The 24023-nt window shown below is 42.2% G+C and overlaps 2 protein-coding genes across 2 annotated transcripts in view; one reads left to right on the top strand and one right to left on the bottom strand.

Annotated features, from left to right (window-relative positions):
- Positions 1 to 3887: 3887 nt before the first annotated feature.
- Positions 3888 to 7049, top strand: LOC143421127 (uncharacterized). The gene is made up of 2 exons (XM_076890244.1): positions 3888 to 4258; positions 6136 to 7049. Exons 1-2 carry the CDS (start codon positions 4176 to 4178, stop codon positions 6482 to 6484), a joined length of 432 nt encoding a protein of 143 aa, XP_076746359.1. The 5' UTR covers positions 3888 to 4175; the 3' UTR covers positions 6485 to 7049.
- Positions 7050 to 7078: 29 nt separating this feature from the next.
- The window catches only part of mtmr11 (myotubularin related protein 11), a 39108-nt gene continuing 22163 nt past the window's right edge, over positions 7079 to 24023 (bottom strand). The window contains exons 5-17 of the mRNA XM_004568576.4: positions 23442 to 23581; positions 23229 to 23313; positions 21390 to 21537; positions 20988 to 21075; positions 20443 to 20531; positions 18979 to 19106; positions 16970 to 17048; positions 16572 to 16642; positions 14695 to 14867; positions 14303 to 14473; positions 13875 to 14093; positions 12941 to 13267; positions 7079 to 9267 (exon numbers count right to left, since the gene is read on the bottom strand). Of these exons, the coding sequence (XP_004568633.1) occupies positions 8815 to 9267; positions 12941 to 13267; positions 13875 to 14093; positions 14303 to 14473; positions 14695 to 14867; positions 16572 to 16642; positions 16970 to 17048; positions 18979 to 19106; positions 20443 to 20531; positions 20988 to 21075; positions 21390 to 21537; positions 23229 to 23313; positions 23442 to 23581 (2171 nt within the window). The 3' untranslated portion in view covers positions 7079 to 8814. The remainder of the gene's footprint in view (positions 9268 to 12940; positions 13268 to 13874; positions 14094 to 14302; positions 14474 to 14694; positions 14868 to 16571; positions 16643 to 16969; positions 17049 to 18978; positions 19107 to 20442; positions 20532 to 20987; positions 21076 to 21389; positions 21538 to 23228; positions 23314 to 23441; positions 23582 to 24023) is intronic.

Below are 24023 nucleotides of genomic sequence, written 5' to 3'. Positions count from 1 at the left end.
GGAAAAGAGGAGCAGAGAGACCATCAACAGCAAACAGGACAAACTAGCAACTGCAGGAGAGAGAAGGCAAAAGTTAATGACACATGGTACTGGCCTCTGAACACATGCAGTGTGAACGAATGGGAGTGGACGAGAAGTGCTAAGTGCATCATGGGAAGTCCCCTAGCTGTCTGAGAGCCTGTAGCAGCTCACCTGACTTTATTCTTCAGTGCTTCCTTTTATACCTTCTTTAGCAGAGGATACACTGGGATCGTCCTTTATGAGGAGCAAATGCCATCCCATAATTCATAGTGACGGCCCATCCAACCATTTGTGAAAACAGTGAACGCTGACAAAGTGGCGCTCATCACCTAAATGTTAATTATAATTGAATTTTTTTTTGCTCAATAAAAAAAATAAATAAATAAAATAAATAATTGAATTTTTAATTTCATCCCTAAAGCTGCTAAAATATTTGTAAATTTCAAGAACAAACTCTGAATGTGGCTGAATGAACAATGTAGATTTATATCAGCTCTCTAAATCTAGTGAACTATTAACTGATATCAAAGTGAATTCAAGGTTTTGTATAATTTGGTTTGAATTATTAAGGTCCCTTGTTGTACGGCAACTTTTAAGGTTACCTGGGATAAGAGATGGATGGTGGGTTAGATGGCATTTTGGACAGAAATCCCAAACAATGAGAAGGAAAAGTTGCACTGGCTTACTATCCAGCAGATATGGGACAGATTTACCAAGCAGTGTAAATTATTGTGATGCTGCAGTCGCAGGGTGATCTAGTAACAGTGCACTACTACTTGATATACAAAGACCCCGCAAGTCCACTTCAGTAATAACCAGCATTCTGCTAAAAGCAGAACAAATTAGAGGCTCAAACACCATCAGACCTGATGAGGAAGAGACTGATGTAGGCCTACTAAACAAAATAATCCAGTGTAAGCTCAGGTTTTAGGAATGTTTTTCTCTCTAAAAACAGCAAAGCAGCCCAGATCAATGAGAGGAAGGATTAGAGAGAAAGCAAAAGTACAACAGAGGAACAGAACTCAGTGGTGCTTGGCTGTAAACCCTCAGCATGAGAACTGAGAGAGGAAGAGTTTTAGGACAGTGCCAAAGTTTTAACACTGCACTCAAATCCATGAATCACCCATCCAAAAGTGACAATTACACACTCATTACTCATAAGATGTTCTCACCTTGGCAAATGATAAACAACCCTAGAAGTCATTATCACAACAACGTCAGGCTTCAGATGTGTTTCTTGTGGTGCAAACAAAAATTTGCACCACAAGAAGATTCGTTTAAATATTCTCCTCTTTCATAGGACATAAGACCGGCCACAGAAATACGTCTGTGCTCAACTTTCAGTGACACTGTGCGCTTTTACAAAATACAGCAGCTTTTTAGGTTAAAAGATGTATTTTCATATCTTAAGAGGACATTGCAGTGAGTAAAATGGGCATTTTGTAGCCCATTTTCTGCACAGTGTAGTTTCAAAACAGTACACATCTGGCATCATGGTGTTAGGGAGCGTAGCATAATGTTGTCCGGTTTCTCAGTGCACCGTTTTATGTCTTTCCTAAATCCTTATGAATTCTCCTACCTGCCTTCCCTTGAGGTCAGTGAGATTTTAAGGAGCTAGGAGGTACTTAATCTCCTGGTCTTAGAGAGGGTTTCTCTCTCTCTCCTGAATCCAGACTGGAAGCTGGTTTCTCAGCAACCTGGTGGCTGAAGGCTCTGCCTACCATTCAGCTTTGGGAAACTCTAGAAGTCACAGTTAAGCCTGTAGACTGCACTTCTGAATATAATACGAAGGCAATGAAGAGAAGTGCATCTATGAGAAAATGGAGCTCTCAGGGAGCCTTTAGGAAATTTACCAGGTTCTCCTAATAATTGTGTTGGACAGAAATGATTACGGACTGACAAAATAAAAGACGAGCTTTATTAACAAAGTCGATCATCACAGTCCAAACAAAGTAACAAAAAAAGCCAAGAAGGTGGCGCAGGCGATGAAATGTGGGACACAGACAACAGATGGAAGGAGGACACACAGAGGGAAAGACAGGACTACATATACACAGAGGGGCAGACAATCGGAAGGAGAGAAAAGGTAGAAAAAAGAAACAGAATTGGACATATATTAGAAAAACTAGCACGCAGTCAGAGACAGGGAACACAAACATCAGGGAACATGACCATACTGTCACAATGGTGGATACTCAAACATGAAGGCCAGCCTTTGAACCAAAGCTCAAATTGCTCTTTTGTCTTCTCCCCCATTTTTTGCAATGAATCCATCACTTATACAGAACAAACCAGTCAAGGCAGATGGCTGCAGCTCTAGAGCATGTGCATGTCCGTGTCTGTCTGCAGCTGATGAATCTGTGTTCAGTTCCATCTTCTTTGCCTGCTGTAACAAAATGCCAGTTCATGTGCGATTTAATTACTGAACAGGATCAAATTTCCTGCACACAGTAACTCAGTCAGGGCCAGTTTAATGTTGTGCTTCTGGCAGCACTTATCTGCAATTCATTACACTAAAAGCTGTATGAATCACTCCAGGAGGAAACACAGACTTTATGCAAGCTTGCACTGGGACTTATGATGAGCGGCCTGGGTAAGACTGCAGCCCTCATCTGTGTGAATATATTGGACCTTGTGTCTATTTTTGAAACCCTTCATTAACCACAGAATGACTCAAACTGTCACAAAGAATTTAAGGGTTTTCTTTCTTTCAGTAGAACTAGAGAACAAGTGTGGTGCTCTAGTTAAAAGTAAGCAGGACAATTGTTATTGGATTATTTTATATTGTTGCCTGAAAACTGATACATTTAAAACTATGAGCAAAATTATTTGGTGGCTCTGAGAAGGAAATGTTAATCACCAGACTCTTAATTTTCTGAGCCTGCACCAACTTGCAACTCTGCATCAGTTTCTGAGGGAGATGTTTTTATTTGTGTAAAGACAAAATAAATTCAGGCACCTGTTTTCTTAAATAATTCCTTTTTATTTCAGAATCTGCAACCAGCAAACGTTTCAAGTGAAACCACAGTTCAGTCGTGATTTTATTTTAATGCATGTGTTGTAATATTGAAAAGGAATTATATAGGTTTTTATAGACCTCCGCTTCATGTTCTGTCTTTGTCGCATCCTGGAGAGGTTCTCCCCCCAAGCCTGCCTCAAATATGAAATATGAAACAACCAGTAACTAAAGTATGACTCATATAGGTTAAGAATAAATATTTGTCGCCATCTGGTGGCCAAATCCTGCAAAACATTACAGTTAAAATGTAGTTTTGTTTAAGTGAAAGAACTGCTGGAGTATTTCTGGAAAAGGGAGATGGTATTCATTGTTAAGAAATCTGAAAAAATGCAAAAACCTGCTGAAAATGTCTAAAAGAACCCAAACAATGAATACCTACATGAACTAAACCGGCAGTGTCATTGCACCACTAAATAAAATGCTAAATTCAAAGAAAAACCTATTTTTAATTAAAAAACTACAGATGTGATCTTTTGTTTAAGATAAATGGATAAAATATCTGAGTTAACAGATAAAAATTATTTGAAGCTTTCAAATACACTGTTCCTGTGAATGTGCACATTTTTAATGTACTGCACAACAAGCTCAATACGGACAAAAATTTATAAACATTTTTATAATGCATAATAAACATAATAAACGCAGCACTTGCAGGCACGTGGGGCTGTTTGCAGATTTGATCTGAGAATGTGTTTTGTTCAGATTTAGCAGCAAGTGCCAGATTACCCGTTTGTTTTATAGCCCGAGGTATTTTGAGGCCATTTCAGTGTCCTGCTCCACTTTGAGCTCATTGGTGAGATCGGGTCAGGCGCGCGTGTGTGTGCCTCTGATTGATGCAAATGAAGCACCTCTTTCTGCGGAGGAGGAGGAAAAGCGAGAGCAGAAAGCAGCGCGCACAGCAGCTTGGAATGAAAGCTGCGCGTTGTTTACGTCCTTTCAGACGCCCGCGGATGGCCATGATGATGATAATGGTGATGAGGACGAACGCGCCTCGTTTTCATTCGTCTGTGTAAAATCGCGTGGAGGGAGAAGGGGGTGGCGCAAGACTGTTTCTATCTCAATTTAAAGAGACTCCGCTTTTAAGGAAAAACATGAAGCTGGGCAGAAAGCAGGTCGATGAAATTTGGATTTTACCATGAGAGGAACCGGCATGGATCTGCTCTGGAGGATCCTTGCAGCCTTCAGCTTCGACTGCTTCAAAGATTCAGCGTCGTCAAGGTGAGCGGTGATTGATCAGCCTGAATTTCATCAGGTTTACAGGACACAGCCTCAAATCCACAGAATGCCGCACTCGCTGTTCGTGTTTCGGGGTTTTATGACGTGCTTTTGCAACACAGCCCGATGTTTGAGTCGAATCTGTCCGCTTATTCAATCTGAATTTCAGCACTCTGTCTAATCCTTAATCGTGTACTACTCCCCACACAGGGTCACTGGTGCACAATGTTTTCTCGTAGAGGGCGTTTTAAAATCAGGCTGTGATGATAAATCACATCAGAGTGGGGTTTTTATATACCGTCCTTCACAGTTGTTATGACAACAGGTTTCCAGAATCGCTCCAGCTTTGCCTCCTGAAAGCCAGTTCATGTTACACAACTCGGAAATCCTGCCAGCGACATTTCAAATGAAACCCTGTTTTTCTGCTTGCATTTCCACACTCTGCAGTGAGAAGAAGTCCTAATCTGAGAACCTGAGGTTAACAGGTAGCTGTCCACTCAGGCTGGGAATGAGGCTCAGACGCATTTGTATCAGCACACACTGAAGTTCTTGCACAATCCTCTTAACTCCACCCTAACTGTGACCAAGTCTTGTTTTACCAGTTATTGTTTTTTTCCAAGGAACAAATGTGTGCACAGCAACACCATCTGTGTTCAGCGTGCACCAGAAAAACCTGATCCCATCACACCTGCCGTGTCCTGTTTTCATGGCTTTGACTAGTAATAGTTGTCACCCCCAGACTGTCTTGGTTTAAATAAACCAGCAGCCAAAATATCTACTTATTTGTCCTGTTTTTGTTTTGCCAAGTCCCAAAGAAATTAGGTTTGTCATCAAAGCACCATTTACTTATATCTACAGCCCTTATCTTTCATAAAAACTTGATTGGTTGTCGTGTTTGTTATTTTAACATGAATCCTTCTATTAAGATGGTCAACGAGATGATGTTGTGTGTGAGGCCACAGCTGGGACGCTTGGAATCAAAGGAAAACAACCTGGCTTTACATTATATATATTTCATTAAAATGTTTTTTTGTCGTAGTTTTTCAGTATTTCTGGTATGTGTAGTCTAATATATATGCTTGTTTTATTTGGTTTGTTCTGTATAAGAGATGGATTCATTGCAAATTTGGAAAAAAAATTCTGAGTTGGAGATTTTTACTAGTAAAGAGCCATTGAAGAACCATGAAAATGACACATTGCTTTGTGAATTTACATGCATTTATTGTATTAGGGTTGCATTGTATTTAATGATTTATTATTTCTATAAAATGAATTAACATGACTCAGAAACCAGCGCAATCCTGAGTCACTTCTTCAAATGTTTCATTCTACCCTGCAAACAAAGCTAATATTAGAAATGGGAATCATAAAACGGGAACATTTTTTGCATTTATGATGGAAATGTCTTTATTTATCTCAAGAAAAACACATAATTAGACAGGCTCCATTTGAGAAGCTGGAACCAGCAAATATTAGTTCTTTGGCTTGAAAAAGTACAGAATTTAAGCCACTTTGTTGTTGAGTATAATAGTATCAAATATAATAGATGGGATGTCCTCCCCCAGGAGAATCAAAGCTTACTTTTCTTAATTTAAAACAAATTTTGTAACTTTATTTTTTTACCAGTACATGGGGGAATTGTTGTGCAAAGAAAAGCACCAAATCAAGCACCAGTTAGGAAACCTCCATATTTGGGGAATTTCTAAGTAAGGTCTTTGCAGCCTTTGTGTTTTTTATTCTGAGGGGACAAACGTGGGGTCTAAATCTCATCCCTCTGAAATCTACACCTGCGATTTAAACAATCATATTTTATTTTGAACAGCTTGATGCAATGTGTAGTTTTCAGGCTGTCTTCACGTCCTGTTCCCTCTCCCTCTCAGGTCTCCCACTAAGTTGAGCTCCAGCCAAGCCGGCAGCCTGGAGAGCAGCTCCCTGACCAGCTCCCTGTCGCTGGGCCCCGACCTGCCGCACTGCCAGTGTTGCATCTCCTACGAGGCCCGCCTCAAGCGCCTCTCCTGCGGGCATCTTTACTGCGATCCCTGCTGCGATCAGATCGTCAACCTGGCCTTCGAGGACATCGAGGGTCTGTCGGACTACCCCTGCCCCATGTGCAAGTCCATCCGGCAGCTGGGAGGCCTGGGTCCATCTTCCTCCGGGTACTTCAATGGACCCTACAGCATCCTGCAGGAGCAATACACAGGGAAGGAGCACGGCAGCCAGTGGGGGTAAACGTGAAGCCGCTTCACGGGGGTGATGCCGACTCTCTGGACTTCTTAAGCTGTGACCTGATTGATTTTTAAATTCACTGCCATGAAAGCCACCTGTTGACTTTGGAGTCGTGGTCATCCTACTTTATTTCATCTTGCTCTGTTGTTTGTGCTAATCAGGTGAAACGTCTGAGAATGCATGACATTAACATGCATAGATTTAAGTGCCCAAATGCATCTCCATAGACTTCACGACATCATTGAGAGGTTTCCTATCCTATCAGGTTTTCTACTGAGCTCTGAAAAACAGAAATAACCCAAACCCGAGATGAACACAAGCGAACCGGAGTAGATATTTTGTATATTTAACATTTCCTGTCAGAAGACGCTGTTACTCTGAACATTTCCTGTGAAAGTACTGATCATTTTGCACATGATTCTCAAGCCGTTTCACACTGACTGTATGTTTGATGCAGCTGGGTTTGAAATCTCGACTTCACTGTACAGTGCCGTGCTACTTTTAGGTGTTCCAGATCATATTGTAAATATTTATTTTGTTAAAAAATAAAAAGGTTGTGTGAACAGTGTACGAGCACGCCGTGTCATTACAATCAGAGCTGGTAACACTTCTCTTTTTATTTATCAGGGATCAAAACATGCGAGTACAAAAAAAGAAAAATATGTACATCTGGCAAATGTAAGTACCAAAAACATGAAATGATACAAAGACACAGCAGCAGGTGTGAGCTGAAGATCAAATTAGATCTTCCATGCAACGGGACAACGATGACTTTTTTTCCCCTTTTTCCGCAGAAGACCAGCAAATCCATTGGCATCACACCTGGAAAGCTCTGAAACTGTAGCTGAAGTCAATGCCTTAATATTGACATAATGAATATTTACAGCAATTGAATAATTCATAGTGCTATCAAGTGAGGTACCTTTTGACATGAGAGAAGGCCGGTATCAGACGGACATCTGACAACTGTTATCCTGCGTTTAAAAAGAAAGAATAATGATAATGGATACTTTAAACATCCCTTTTAGCAATGGTGCAAATTCATTCATCCGTGGGAATGACGCCAGTGCATCTACTCGACACCCACATCATGCAAACTGTTTGGATTTAAAGGTGCAGGACCAAATACTTCCCTCTGTGCTTTTCAGACAAATCCTTGACCTAAATGCTGACTGCATACTAATACGGCAGCAGGCAGGATGTGAGGAGATCAAATAGAAGGTAAACACAGGAGGAACGGAGCCTCCCTTTACTTCAAACACTGCTACCTTCTCAAGGTACAGAAGTCCAAAAGAGCACAATTATGTTTGTTTTTTTTCACCACCATAAAAATGATGGAAACATTTTCAAATAATACCAACTTTGGTTGAAAATAATCACACGTATCCACATGTCCATTAGCGATCAATACAAACACATATCATACTAAAGCCCTGAAATGATCTTCATCATGCAGGAACTGCAGAAACATCCAGAAAACTCCAGGCTGACATAACACCATAAACTGAATATAGGCCTCTCGCTGCTCCCGAGCAGCGTGCATGTGAGCGGAGAGATATGAGAGCACAGCGGTACCAAAATAGCGCTCATGCCCTAAATTCAACTGGTCGCAGCGCCTGGAGTTAGAAAATGACGGTTTTTGGAAATTATTATTTTCCAAACAATAATTTAATCTTCTATTTGACGTTGACAAACAGCAACAAAGAAAAAATCATTAAGAGTTACCAACTTAAAAAAAAAAAAGTCTTCTGGAGGCATGGAGCCTTAAGGGCACACAGGTCAGAGGTTAAATCCATTGAAACGCTCAAGTGTGTCCATTCTAGATCACGTCCTGAAAAGTGCCTGTAGGACCCATCGCTTAACACATTTATCTCCACTCCGCCCTGTCAGTGCAACCCCCCCGTGGATAAGAAGGTAAAAATAGAAACGACAAGCTTTCTGTCTCTTTCTTAAAGGGTGACATCAGGAAGTTTACAAAGAAATAGTCTCGGCGACGGTTTCTGCATACTGTGAGGTGTACTTCCAGCATTCAGCACCTTCAGGCATGACTTTTTTTCTTTGCAATTTAATTAAAGGAATATTTATTCAAATATACAAAAGACTTGTCACATTATTTGATACAGTACACGTGATAAGTAGCAGAGGAAAGAGCTCTTGCACTGATCATTTCATACAGCTTCAGTTCAATGTGGTCCGTCACAATGTCTCTGTTTCTAATCGCCTTATGGACACGTTATTACACGTCTGCTCCTCTCAGTTCGTGGCACCACTGAGGGACATGTCTGTGTCATTTGGTTAGAGTACCCGGTCACGGGGTGGAAAACGGTCAGATCTCAGGAAGCTAGCGAGGGTCCGTTACTCTTAGGCAGCTTGGCGTTACTGGACGCCGAGTAGTATCGCTGGTCAGGATGTGCATCAATCACAGACGAGTGCCCAAACAGGAATGTGTGCTTGCTGCTGCCACCCGTGTCTTTGTGAGCAGGCCTGGATTGTGGAGCAGAGGCGGCGGGAGCGCCCCTGGAGGTGTGTTGGTTGGCCGAGGTAGGGAGGGGTGCTGCTCTGAGAGCGCCTGCGCTCTGAGGCCTCGACGCCGGGAAGAGGAAGGTGCCGTTGTTGGTGTTCTGGTTCAGGTTGGTGTCGGCTCTCCGGGGCTCGGCTGTCACGGCGGGCGGGGTAGGATCCGTGCTGGTGGAGACTTGTTCTAGCTTGTCTTTGAGCTGCTGCACCTCCTGCGCTAGCCTCTCCACAGGGTGGAGGTGGTTGGCAGAGAGGGGGTGAGAGAACGCCTGAGAATAGAAAGCAGAAGAAAGTTTTACTTACGGGACTGCTCAGCAACTTTAATCCAACCTCATCTCAATCTGAAGGTTTCTCATCCTGCATTTTTCTGGGACCAAAACTACAAACTAAAAAGCATGAAAGCAATGATAAGGTATTAAAAACTGCTTTTTAAAAGTGACCTTCATTGTTGCTTTCCATTAATGACACTAACTTGTCCAGAGGAAACTCTTACTGAAAAGATGAGTGGAGAAAATATTTATGTATCAGTATTTCAAGCTGCAGTTGTAAGACATCAGAACATTGTGACCACATCATAGTGCTGTGAAAAAGTAGTCGTCCCCTTTCTAACATCTTATTTTTTGCATATTTGTCATACAGTTTCAGATCAAAACCCCATTTAAAATCATGACATAACCGATTAATCACATTTCTTTGGAAAGCTGAGTTCAGTTTTACAACCTAAAGAAACAACATCAGTGCAGAAAAAAAGTCCCTGATATCTGTCAGTCTGGAAAGGGTCAAAAAGCCATTTCTAAGGCTTTGGGACTCCATTGAATCCCGTTGTCATACACAAATAGAAAACTTGGAACAGTGGTGAACCTTCCCAGGAGTAACCAGCCTACCATAAGTACACCAAGAGCGCATTCAAACTCATCCACGAGGACACAGAAGAACCCAGAATGAAATCTAAAAAACTGTAGGCCTCACTTGCCTCAGTTAAAGTCAGAGGTCATGATTCAACAATAAGAGAGAGACTGGGTGAAAATGGCCTCCAGGGGAGGGTTCAAGGAGAAAACCACCGCTGTCCAAAAAACCTCAAAAAAAGGCTAAAAAACATGTTGATGAAGGACATTGTCCAGGTATCAGTTCATGCTCTGAAGCACAAAAGTACTCGGGTTGTGCAGCAGGACAATGATCCAAAACACACCAGCAAGTCTAATCTGAATGGAAAAAAATAAATAAAATGAAGGTTTTGAAGTGGCCTTGTTAAAGTCAGGACATAAATGTGACTGAGATAGTTCGTAAACAGGATGTTCGTGCTGAAAAACCCTCCAATGTGGCTGAAACAATTCTGCAAAGAAGACTGAGCCACCGTTGATCCACAGCGAAAAGACTTGCTGTCAGTTTTTAGAAACACTTGATTGTAGTTGTTGCTGTTAAGGTTTGTTCAACCAGTTAAGTTTAGGGGGCAACTACTTTTTTCCACACAGGCCCAGTAGGTTTGAAAAACCTCATTTTTTACAATCATCATTTAAAAAGTGCATTTTGTATTTACTCCGTTTATCTTTGTGTGACTTTGCGTATCTTTGTTTGATGAACTGAAACACATAAATGTGACAAATATGCAAAAACAAGAAATTGGGACGGTATGTATGAACACACTACTAGTAGGAGTGAAAACATACCAGCATTAGCAGCTGGTTCCAAATAAAATCCAGAATAAACTTGTTCAACATCTGCATCCTACTGTAGGAAAAACCTGCCACAGAGCTGCTACCTGCTGTTGTACAATAACTATGCTGCTAAACTGGGAGGAGCGGAGTGTTGCCTGTTCTTCCTGTCCAGCGAGGTCAGGGTCCAGGCCTCAGGACAAAGGTGTGTCCAGCGCAAAGGCCTCTAAAGATGCCGCAAAGTTTCGAGTGACGGATGCGTTGTTGGTTTTGTATGTTTTTGTCACAAAAACACGTAAAGTATATCAGCAGTACTTTGCATTGAATATGCAGTCTATGGTGAGGGAACGCTTCAAGGTAAGACCTCATGAGCCCTAAAGCCTAGGAACGAATGCTTCCCCCTACCTATAGATACTGACCCAGTTAGAGTGGTTTTCTAGTCAGTCTGAATTTTGTAGTAAGTGTTTTTTTAATTATCCTGAAGTGTGTGTTCTTCAGATAAAAACAGTCCTTGGGTGCTTTGAAAGGCGCTATTTTTTTAAATAAAATGCATTATCATTATTATTATTATTAAAAAACACAGAGACTAACAGGTGTTTGTTTAATACGTGAACTATGCAGACCACAAACACTGAGTAATGCCTGAATGAATCCATGCTTCTAACAAAAGAAAGAAGAGGAACTCGTGTTCCTGAAGGGAACATTCAGCAGTGTGTGAAACAAAACTGTCTCTGAAACCTGAAATGGTTTTTCAGCAGCCTGACAGAATTTCTCCACAGTGCTTTTAAAATAGCTGCAGGCACCCACCCACCCACACGGTGCTCAACTATTCTTAACATCACCATGGGGACGCTGATAGACGCGCTGATGTACAGACATCACAAAGGCTGAACCATGTCCATATTTGGAGCTGCTCATAACTGCTCTGACTAATCTTCGCATCAAAGAGGACGTCATCTACTGAAGGAGCGGAATGGAAGTGAGAGGATGTAACACGGGACACAGGAGTGCAGCGCTCGCGACGGGGGCTTCAGGAAGGTTCACGGGTACCCACGTCCGGGTTTACACACTTAACTTTGATACAGTATAATAATTATACAGAGGACTGAAACTACTGGCATCAAAAAGTTATGCATATATGCCCTAAAATATGCCAAGATTTCAATAATAATAATAGTACAGTAATAGAAAATAAATCATATAATTATATAAATATTTAAATAATAAAATTAGGAGTTATAAAAAAGATGGTAAGATCATTTTATTTTATTTTATTTTTTTAATTTCCTTTTACCATTATTAACTTTCATTTAATATTTATGTGTGTATTTATATTTGTATTTGGTTTACATTATTTATTTTTGTTTGACAAATTTACTCCTATTCTTTCTGTTTTTTTCCAAAATTTCTGCTTCATTATGCAAATGAGCGAGGCTGTCATGGAGTAAGCTTTTCACCTACTGGTTGACTGAGCTGGTAATTTATTTCATTTAGTTATTTCATTTTATAAATCACTTATTTTTGTGTATACGTAGATTACAACTTTTTAAATGTCACCAGCGCTTGAAAAGAAAAACAACAGCCACACCTGACTGGCTGCATTTATTCAGCTGATCACCTTCAGATGTGTTCCAGTTGTTTTGAGTTTGGCATCAATGAACAAACAAGTGCAAAGTTTACCTCATGAGATCATTTGAATGAACGCTCATAAACTGCATGAAGCATAAATAAATAAATAAATAAATATACAAGCAAGATGCAAACAATGTAAAAAATAATAAAATAATTTATTAAAGTAAAAATGACTAAAAGGTAAAAATAACAGAAACAATATATTATTTAAAAAATAAATAGACTGTAAATAAAGAAAATGGATAAGTCAATGCATAAACATATAGAAACAGAATTAATTATTTATTTATTAATTCCAATAATCATTTTATATTTATATTTTGTAAGATATTAACATGTAATTGAGTCACTCTGAGATGCATTTAAAATTTGGCAGTTTCAGTCCTCCATATTTGAACTAGAATAGTGCAGCTCAAACTGAGTGTTTTATACATTTTCTTTCCTAAACTGACCTTTTAGTTTATATTTACATTATTAATAATATTCTGTTTAATATAGCTGGAAACTTTAAGTGTTAAGCAGAAGACATCATCACATTCAGGACTCTTTGTGGTCTTCATTCGAATGCACAGAGAAACTGCATATGAAGCTTCACTAACAATACCCGCTCATTCTTAATGAATAATTTCTATATGCCTGCATCAGACTGTTGACATACCTGCGCATGGAGCGCCCCGCGCAGGTAGCACTCCCTCCACAGGCCCATGCAGGGGCCCATAAGAAGGGGCAGTAAGGGCTCATAGGGGTCAAGTGGTCCTTGAGGTCCAGACGTAGATGTGAGGGCCTGGGGAAACTCAACTAGAGCCCAAGCTTTCAGCAGTCTCTCCAGGCCAGGCACATTCTCAGAGGACAGCGCCCTCCGGTGGCTCTTTTTGTAAACACCTGAACTGCTGCTGCTGCTGTTGCGCCACGGAAGCAGGTTAGTTGGACAGGAGAAGGTGCCCCGCGAGAGCAGAAACACTGAGCCCGGGACGGCGTCGGTCAGCTGGTGGGCAGATGTCAGAGGTCAGAATCAGGCAAACTGTAACACACCTACAACAGTAATCGTACATTTGAACTGAAAACATTTGGCGGTTTAACTTCCAGTCGCAAGACATTTTCTCTGGGAGCCTGCAGGTTCTACTTTTCCTGGTTAATTCCACTGATTTGCATTTATCTAGATAAAAGTAAAATAATACATCTGTAAACTGAGAAGATAGTTTAAAGGCCATTATGGACAATCAAGACAAGTGAGTTTGAAGTGGCTGCATCTTTAACGAGTACCATAAGCAGGAGCAGTGGTATGACGCAAACATCCAAGTTCTTAAGATATCAGTCTACTAAAAATATGCATGCGAAAACCTCTGCAACAGCTCTTCTTGCACCCTCACACTGGTGGTCTGCTCTTCTTCTCTTCTGCCCTGAAGTTAAACTTGTGTGTTTACAAATTGCTGCTTAGGTAGAATCCAATCTGAAGTCTTAAGTGTCGCTGTCCAACCAAAAGCAAAAATATCCCACACCCATTTCTGCTGATATACTTTAACACAGACTAGACTCTAAACACGGCCACTAGGGGGACGTGTTGCACCATGCAGTAGACGAGCCAGCCTCACCCTGTGTTTGTCGGGGTTGGTGTTGAGGTTGCCGTTGAGCAGCGGTTGGAGCGGAGGAGTCGGGGGCACGGGCTGCGTGAAACGGCTTTGTCTCGGCTTGCTGTACTGCAGGGACCAGTCCCACACCGGGGGCAGTGGAGGGTCAGACGGATCTGTGGAAGAATCTGGATGCAGCACATCTCTCCAGCCGTTGACGGGCGTGTAGCACTGCCCGAGATTCTGAGTATAGCGGAGGCAGGAGGTGTCATTTATTATGAAAATGTCTGTTTTCTGCAGTCTACATCTTCCTACTCATCATCATCATCATTACAATCATCTGGAGAATCAGAGTCAGCATTTGCTGTTCTAACTAATGAGGAGCAACTGCATGTTAATCAATTACTTCACCACTATTTGAACTAATCATTATATAGGGGGGCGTTCAGTACCTGGGAGCGTTTGCATCTCTCTCGCTGGCAGTTTGACAGGAAGGTGGAGAAGAGTGGCAGGTGGACGCTGTCATGCAGTGCCAACAGGAAGTCTTCTGTCAGCTGGAAGCGAGAGGGATACTGGGACCACAGCTGCCAAACACAGTCCAGGAAGAGCAGGAAGACTGGAGCCTTGAAGGAAAGATCAAGTGAGAGAGCATAGTAAATAAAGTTAGAGCACAAACAGGAAGAGATGAATGAATGATGGAAGTGAGAGACAGAAGGTGAAGGAGGAGGAAACAGAAGCAAAATAAGGGTGAGGGTGGGACTAGGGTTAGAAACCAAGAGCTTTGGAAACTTGTGGCTGTGTTTGTTAGGAGGAAAAATAAATGGGTTCAAAAATGGCCGCTCACCTCCTCCTTGTCGTTGTCACGGTGGTAGTTAATGCGGCTGTAGAAGCGGTGCGCGCCCATCACCCACTCCTTCTGCACCAGACCCTGGAAACCATACATTGTCCGACAGTGGGGGTCACACATCACCTGCACCAGGCTGGAGACCACGCAACTCATGTCCCGGTCCTCCACCTCTGTGACGTCAGAACAGGAAGAGCACATGCTGAATGCCGCGCCTTCTATTCGAGTAGCTCACTCAGTCACTGAGCAACAGCAAAAACCAAACAATCCAGCAAGTGATTCATCAATTCTGCTCTTAATGCTCAACTCAGAGTGCAGGAAAACGTTAGCAGACCCAAACTGAGCATGGCTCTGTCGTCCTTTCAGCCTAGCTGGTAGAGAAAGTGAAAGATCAGCAGCAAGCAGTAAACATCCTCAGCTGAAAACGGCCATTGTCTGAGCAATGTAGTGTTACACTGAGCGTGCAACAGGAAGCCAGACCAGATGGTCAGAAATCCGCCAAATGTCTGTAAAATGAGTCAAAATGAAATCTAAAGGAATATTACAAATGATCATCTTCTGACATGCCCCTTTGTTTGATTTGTTTACTTCACGTTCATGCACAGCGTGGCCACAGGCCAACAAAAGTTTAACGTCAGTGGGAGACTAAACAATGAGAACGTCAGGAGTCAGAACAACAACAACACAATCATCCAGTGATTTTCCATCCCACTCAAAGTGGGCCTTTTAGGCAGTTAATGTGCAAGTAAACATGACTGGTCTGGATAAAGTATGCGAGACTGGTCTGTGTTACCTTATTTGACAGAAATAGTTTAGATTTCATGTTTTTCTAAGCATCTGATAAACAAAAACATCTGTTACATTTAAGTAAATAATAACCCTACAACTGCTTTGCTGGGCACTGAAAATTCCTCTGTGGAAGAAAACCATGTCATCTGTTGGCCAGAGCCTGTCTCTGTGAAGCAGAGTCCCAGTCAGGCACGCTGAGGTCACCCTCGCAGCATGCTTGGGTTTACCCGGCCTGCCTAGTAGCGTTTCCTCGTCACCTGAAACGCCTCGCTGCTGAGCGGTGATCAGTTGACAGCTCGGGTCCAAACAAACAAAAGTCAGCACGTTCCTCTTTGCAACACAGAGACGCAACACAGAGACGCACCCCCTCTGCACCTCCTGCCACATAAAGCAACATTAGCCCAGCATCCATCCAGGAGCTTGGTGTGCAGAGGTCTTCTTTCCCACCACAGCAGGGCCCGATTGCACATGCCTGTAAGATTGATCGATCCACGCACACTAAAGACAATGAGTCTTTCAGCTTATTTAACAGAATGTCCTTCAGCTGCAAGCCAAACCATGATTGTGTAACAGTGGAAGGGGGAACGGCATTATCCTTGGTGGGGTGACCAAAACCTCAAACGTTTCTTTACGCAGGGAAAACCTTGCAGAGTCATCTGGCACCTGAATAGAACAAAGTGTCAATAACACCGCATCACACCTATAAATAGCCTTAATGGATCCATGTGCCAACAACAGAAGTTTAAACCAAAAAAGAGATTCAAAAGTCCACCAAAATACGACGTCAGACACAGAATATTTTCCTTGAACTCATTAATTAAACGCTATAATTAACTTAGAAGGCCAATTGCTTTTCTGCTGTCTGACCTCATGTGAAACAACAGTTGCAAGCAGGTGTAACTGTGTCCTTAAAAGCATGTTGCATGGGGGCTTATTGACAGTGTGCATGTAGGCTCAGCGGAGTGTGATTGTCCGTGGTATATGTCTACTCCAAGGTAAGCCCTAATGTGGCATTAATGAGAGGGAAGTGCTGTGAATAATGAATGAACTGAATAATATGAGACGGGCTCTGGAGTCACGTGACTCACCTTGAAGTGCCACAGTCAGGTGACCACCACGAAGCAAGCAGGCTACCTCTGAAGCCTTCCTCAAACAGGACCTGGAGGCAGAGGCAGGTTCGTGACATGCACCAGAATCGGCACATAAGAAATACAGTTACAATACCTAACAAACACAATTTGCATATTGTATATTAGTGTTAGCTATAAAGTTATAAACATAAAATTCAATTTTTAAATGCTGTTAAATGAGGCTTGCAAACTTTCATGGCTTCGATTTGTCTGCAAAATGTTCGTTTTTACAGGACCCTGAACGCAGTTTTTGAATTCTTTAGCCAGCAAACTGTCAAAAAGGCTTCGTTTTGTTAGACTTGTGTCTTCTGTTAGGGATGATATGCACTGCCAGTCTGGCCAATCAGAGCCGTTACCTTGTGTAGTCTAGCCAGTGGGTGCTTTCCAGGGTAGATAACCATTTGTCATCAGGCACCGACATAGATGTGGAGATATCTACAAGTCAAAACAGAAAAAGAGCACCAGATCATATTCAGGCAGCATCATAAATACAAATGCATGAAAGAAGAAATCAATTTCTGCAGTTTGGAGACTGAAGCTTTAAATACCTTTAAAATATTATGTATTCTCATCAATGTCTCACGAATGGTAAATGGCCTGTATTTATATAGCGCTTTACTAGTCCCTAAGGACCCCAAAGCGCTTTACATATCCAGTCATCCACCCATTCACACACTGATGATGGCAGCTACATTGTAGCCACAGCCGGCTGGCCGGCTAAGACGATCCTCAGTTCAGACTAATTTTCTAATCTAGTTGTGGTGAAGATGTACCAGAGTTTTCATTTCTACAGAATAATCCTCTGGACTGTGAAACACTCGCACACAACGAGACAAAACACTGAGGTGACAAACGTGTGTAGTACTGTGACCTTTACACACTGTTCCTGTGTGTGTGTGTGTGTGTGTGTGTGTGTGTGTGTGTGTGTGTGTGTGTGTGTGTGTGTTTGTGAGTGTGTGTGAGTCAGACAGAGAGACAGTTAGAAAGATGGCTCAGCATTTCCAGTAGTTTGAGACCACTGTGGCCTCTGGCCTCTCTGCTCTTAAGTGGAATGTGCTGCCTGTGCTCATATGACAAAAGCACCAGTAAGAGCCGTCTCACAAAGAGTGTTGTGATCTGAGCAGGAATGCCCCGAACAACTATTTAAAACAGGAGAGAATGATCTGGAAACACATGACTTTAACTAAACTAAAGCAGATCACGTCAGGGTGTGATTTAAATCAAAAGACTGTTCAGGAAGTAGGAGAAATGCAGAAGCTTAACACGGAAATTCCATAGACTGCTTAGAAAAGATAGATGAAGCATTTTCTGCTCTGAATCAGAAGTGACAAACAAGAACTCACCGAGACATGACTTGTTAAATTCAAGGTGAATAAAGCTTCATCTCCAATCTGCTTCAAAATGGGGCCATAATTTATGAAATGATAATCACGTATCAAATAAGTCTTTAACCTCCTAGGACCTGGCGTCCACATATGTGGACATCACATTTTGGGTTATTTGGACCAGCGGTCCCCAACCCCCGGGCCTCGGACCGGTAACGGTCCGTGAGTCGTTTGGTACCGGGCCGCGAGAGTTGAGGCTCAGGTGTGAAATGTCTGGTTTTCAGGGTTTTTATCGGTTTTCAGCGTTATTTTGTTATAGTTTTTATCGTTAACTCGGTTTTCCTGGGTCTTTTCACGTGTGTTATGAATAAATCTTCTTTTTTTCGGTACCGGTACTAGTTTTATTTTGTTGTATTTATCCGCGACACCTTAAAGGCCGGTCCATGAAAATATTGTCGGGCATAAACCGGTCCGTGGCACAAAAAAGGTTGGGGACCGCTGATTTAGACCAAAAGTCTTAGGAGGTTAAAGCAGCAACTGAGAACTCTTTAGAAAATTAGTTACTGAAGTCACAAAAGAAGTGACTCCCAGACTTCTATACAATCCATCCTCTTCTGCTTATCCTTTTCAGGGTTGCTGGCGGGTACATCCTGGACAGGTCATCAGTGTGTGGCAGGGCTAACACATATGCACAAACAACCATTCTCACTTACATTCCTATCCTCACTAACTGCATGTCTTTAGACTGTGGGAGGAAGCCAGAGTACCCAGAAAGAACCCACACAAACAAGGGGGGAACAAGCACGCCAGATGGAGGAATTGAACTCAGGACCTTCTTGCTGTGAGGCAACAGTGCTAACCACTGTTCCACTGTGCTAAATATTGTCCCTTTTTTGACCCTTCAGACCACACACCTGTCCTGACAGAGGTTTATATGAGCAGCGGATTATCAATAACGGCAGTTGTGATGCCTCCTTTCTCCTCTCTGTGCTGTGTGTAAACACACATTCAGGTGTGGACGTGTGCGTTTCTGTCCTTACCTCCCAGACAAAGGGCGCGCAGGCGGCTGTGTGCCAGCTGGATGTCGGCAGGCGAGGGCAGCTCCTCGCCCAGCTCCACCACCACACACAAAGAGGACTGGCAACCAAACAGGATCATCTCCAGGTTTCTACACAAGAGCACATCCAGCTGTTAACGAATGGCAACGAGCCTGCCGTACTTTGTGAAACATTTGTCACTGGCAGTGTAACATTTGTAAGCAAGCTGATATCGCTTTACATCATTGATGAGATTCACTTTTTCCCAAAAAAAAAAAAACCTGAATGAATCATTTCTGAGCAATAAAGTAACCAAAAATATAGCAAAACGATACTAATTAAAACTCTTTTATGCAAATCTATATGCAGATATTTTTTCAGAAAGTGTGAAAAATCTTGCAGTTACTTCATGGTTTCAGCTATCCCCTCTTTCAGCAGCAGGCCGCTGGGACAAAAGGCTTCTACATACTGGAACATACAGAGCTCACAGGTCAGAGACTGAGGACTCAAGGGGCTTTAAAAATAGTTATTAAAATCTTAAAATCTCATAAGTTCTCTTAGGACTACGGGAGAGCAGTTAGCTCAGATATTTGTCTGACACAGTGATGGGGGTGTCCACACTGGTACGTTGTACTAAAGCTGTTGAGCATTTAATAAGGTGTCCATGGCGCTTCATTCATGCATAAAAACAAATGTCTATCAGCTGAATAATCAAGGAGGCAGAAAACTGAAATAATACACGCAAAATAATGAAACTGACCAGTGATGCATGCCAATTCATTCCCCGAATCCTACATGACACCGTGTAATTTTCTGTGCCGTGGAATTCAAACCCACAACATAACATATGGATATAAATCTATGAAATGGCCCTTTGGGAAGCAAAGGTGCAAAGCAGACTATTATTTCCCCAGAAAGAAGGAACTGGTTCAAATGTCGTTTCAGCTTGGAGGGAAAAGTTGTACTGATTTTGCCAAAAGCTTCGCAGTTAATACTGAAAAATGACAGTTGGTGTAAAATGATTCTGCAACATATTCTGACCTCACACGTTAAACTGCAGCCTCGTGCTTCTTTCACGATTTGCAATATTCACCTCAAAGTGTTCTGTTTCTCTCAATCGTTCTTTGTGTTCATCGATAGATTTTCTCGGGTGATAGAAATAAATGCACACAGGTGAGTTAAAGCAGAAGAAGGTTTTAAAATTATGAATCTGAGCATCTTCAAATGTAAATGTATCTAACAAGCCATGTGCAGACACTTTCATAAGTCTGTGAACCAAGTCTTCTTAGTCTGCATCTTCATTCTGGACTAAAGCTTAGGATCTGGAGTCCAGCAGACGACCTGTTATTACTTTACTGTAACCTGTACTTTGCTGTGTGAAAGTTGCACCCTACAGCTCAGACTCAAGTGCGGGTGGTCAAATGTTGATGCACTAGAATCCATTTGCAAAGCATTGAACACACACACCTGATGTCATCTTTCTCATGGTAGATGTTATTCTGGAAGCTGGCCATTCGCAGTAGATCACTGCCTCTGGGATGTCGCCAACACCAGCGCTGTGACACAAAACAGTTTCACCCTCTTTAATAACACGCTCTTACTGCAGCATTCATCTTATAATTAGTCTCGCTGGAATGATAATAAGCAGCGAATACAGACACATGATTGCAGCTCAGAGATCATTCTGACATAATATATTAAAGACACTTGGGAAACAGGCACCAAGTCTGAGGAACTTCTGTTTTTTTCATTTGAGTTGCAAGAAAAGTTTTAAATGTTTCTCAAGGCAGGAAGATATCTGTGAAAATAGTGCTTCTGGGTGCTTTCTTGAGTTCTTGGACACAAATGTGGAATATTGTAACAGCATCCCCACAGCCCAGCTCTGCATGTGTTTGCAAAAAATCCAGCTGAATATTTTCTGAAGCATATACTTCCAAACACTTCCTAGAAATTGGTGAATCACAAATGGCAAAGTGTTAATTTAAAACAAAACATGACTCCAGAACACTCACAGGGATGCGTCCTTCATTGAAGTGGGCGAAGCTTTTCTTCAGCTCGGTGTCTAAAACCTTCTGTGGGACCACGATGAAGCGAGGCAGGCTGACAGGAAGCAGAAAAAAAGTGCTCAGTTCTATTGACGAGATATAAATAGCAAATTTACAACAGCAGTGGAAGATGTATGAGTCACTGCATATAAAAAAAAAATGTAAAAAACTTAGAGCACCATCTTTTAAGGCGTTAGTGCCGTGGAATCTTTCTCTTATCGAGGACGAGCAACATTCCTGAAATGTGCTGCTTTGCATACTAAAGAGGGGATTGGTGTTAAATCTGATATAACACTGACAGACATTCTATGTGTTTTATTACATTGCATACCTGGTTAGTGTTATGTGTGGTTACACTTGTGAATTTACCTGGTTGACATTTCAAAGCGGTCATTGACTGAGCTGACCCTCCAGCTAGTGGCTCCACAGCGTTCCAGCTCCTGCTCCCAGTCCGAGGCAGATTCAAACCAGTTCATGTGGGCGTCTCGGCGACGGTTGCTTAGAAACTGCTTCATTTCTGTAGGCGGGAAGTGATTGAAACACTCGTTTTGATGCTCGCGGCACTTTAAAGGTGCAAGATCAGGTGCAGTGTGATAATACTGTGACTGCTTTGAATCGTATTTTATACAAACACAACACTATTCATTTTAAAGGCAGGATTTAAACCTAATCTTAATGGGAGTCCAGCAGTGAAGCTAATTATAATTTTACTGTTTAGCTTCTCTGGTATAAGTTTTTGCCTTTTTTATCGTGATATAAAGACCGGGCAGAAACAGAATTTTAAAAAGCACTGGCTGCTCAGCAAGCAGGCACGGCTTCTTAAGAAATCTATTCTGAGCTTTTGCATCCTTTTCCAACAAAACTCTTTTTGGAGGACAGGAGAAACTATTTCTCTGGGTCAGCCGTGGGAAAAAACTTGGGATGCCTGGGACACATTTCTCTGTACGAAGCTGAATAATATCATAAAGCTTGGTGGAGACACGGCGCATGGGCAAAGAGAGCGACCGTTTCATGTTGGTGTCAAACAGAGCGTGGACGCTGGCAGAGGTGAAGCTCTTCTTGTATTATTCAAAACACAAAAAACTGACCACACACTGGACACACATGACCCATAGGGCTGAGGTGAACTGTAGGTCATCTAATGACTTGTTTCAGAGGGGGGCTTGCATTATTTATCCAAGAACTGGCATTCATCCTCAGCCTGGCCAGCCTAGCGTAGCTTGAATGTAGCACACTAAGCATACTATACTGCAGAGACAGGCTCAAATGTCCCTATATGGAGGGCGGGTGTTTAGAGCAGGCCTTTATTAACGACATGTGAATTGTGGCTCGTTTGCATTTGAAGCTGAGAAGCTTAATTAAGAAAAAAAAAGGGGAAAGAACATAAAACAAGGTTTAATCTTTCCCACAGCCACACTTTAAATCATTGTTAACATAAACTTCTGCTGAATCCGATGAAAGATTGCCTCACATATGTTTTCAGAGAGAGTATTTTTACTGTGGCATCACAGAGGGGAGTGTTTTTAATCTCGCCAGCCACAGAGGATGTGAGTGTTATGTGTCATTATGGTCTGAACAGAAACCATTAAGGTTCTGGGTTCATTTTCGTCCCACTTTTAGGATCTGCAACATCACATTCGGATGATGGAAATCGACAGGAGCAAAACATTTAAAAAAAAATGATAATGAGCAGAAGTCACAGGAGGGAAATGATAAAGTGTGATCACAGCTTAAGTACATTCTGTTTCGGGAGCTGGAATGGGTGAGAACCACACTTAGTCATGTGCTGTGCTTTAAATCTGTACAAGTGTGTCCTAACACATTCCTGCAGGGTTTCTGATTCACGACAGCATGTGATTCTCACTTTAACTGAGCTGTTGTTCCTATGAATATTCATTAGAGCTAAAATATGCACAGAATGATAGACAGATTGTAATAAATACTTTAGATCATTGACTCGCAGTCATTTTAATATCATTACCATCCCAGCAGGCACACATGAGGCAGCAGTGCCCCAAGAAGCATTTCTGTGGCTGCATCCATACGGACGAGAACAAAACAAAGTAAGCTCAAAAGCACGAGTGTTATTAAACGGCTCCTGGGAGAGCCAACGGTTAACAGAATGACAGACAGGCTGCAATGGTGGAGATAAGATACCGTCTCTGTGCCAGGAAAGGAGTGGCCAGCTGTATACTTTAATCTACTCACCTACACTGCCGAGGGCGGCGTTCTGGAAAGATAACACAGACCCTGGTTTGGGAGGCTGGTAGGTCTTAGCGATGCTGTAGGTCATCTGAGGAGGGAAACCACAGTGAGTGCATCAACATGACAAAGGTCGTCAGCTTTCACCACAGTGTCTGATCACTGGGCTGTGGCATAGATCAGCTTCTCTAGGGATACATGCTTAGGCTAAGGAGACACCTCTTGGACTTGTGACTCAGGAGTGAGGCGGTCAAAAAGGAAGCAGACGACTCGCATGTCCCTGCAGTAAAGCACCAGCTCCTCCGGAGTGAACTTCAGCGAGGAGTTTGGTGTCACCAGCTTGGTCCTGTTTGGGCCCACTGAAACACAAGAGCAAAGTTACATTTTAGATTCATAGACTACTCCAGAGCCCAGCGGAGTCCTGGAGTACAGAGTTTTAAATCAGCCTGCAAACTGAAATAAAACTTTAAATATTATTTGAGAAGCAAGGTATGTGAAAAGATGTCTCACTTTATTAAAACAGTGGTAGTGATGGTAGTCCATCAGACTGCACCAGTATGAGAGCACCAGAATCGCCAGGCAACTCAACTTTCAAAATAAGAGTGGATTATCCACTGATGATAAATCAAAAATATAAAACGTGTCCAATACTCTACATATAATCCCTGTGAGCCCTTATACAGTTATGTCAGGTACATAGCTGTGTGGCTGTGAGCACAACAGTCCTCCCCACCTTCTATTCCAGGCTAGGCTTTGTGAGGGGCAGCCAATCAGCTGACTTAAACAGAGGGGGCTCTGTTT

Source organism: Maylandia zebra, linkage group LG11, assembly GCF_041146795.1.
Source record: "Maylandia zebra isolate NMK-2024a linkage group LG11, Mzebra_GT3a, whole genome shotgun sequence".
NCBI classification, from domain to species: domain Eukaryota; kingdom Metazoa; phylum Chordata; class Actinopteri; order Cichliformes; family Cichlidae; genus Maylandia; species Maylandia zebra.
The sequence above is the reverse complement of the archived record's forward strand: the minus strand, read 5'-3'. Positions and strand labels throughout refer to the sequence as shown.

Bases quoted from the DNA above. Each gene is read 5' to 3' on its own strand.
- LOC143421127 (XM_076890244.1), top strand. From the start codon at position 4,176: ATGAGAGGAACCGGCATGGATCTGCTCTGGAGGATCCTTGCAGCCTTC. The intron at 4,259-6,135 runs GTGAGCGGTGAT...TCTCCCTCTCAG, and splicing joins AAAGATTCAGCGTCGTCAAG to GTCTCCCACTAAGTTGAGCT.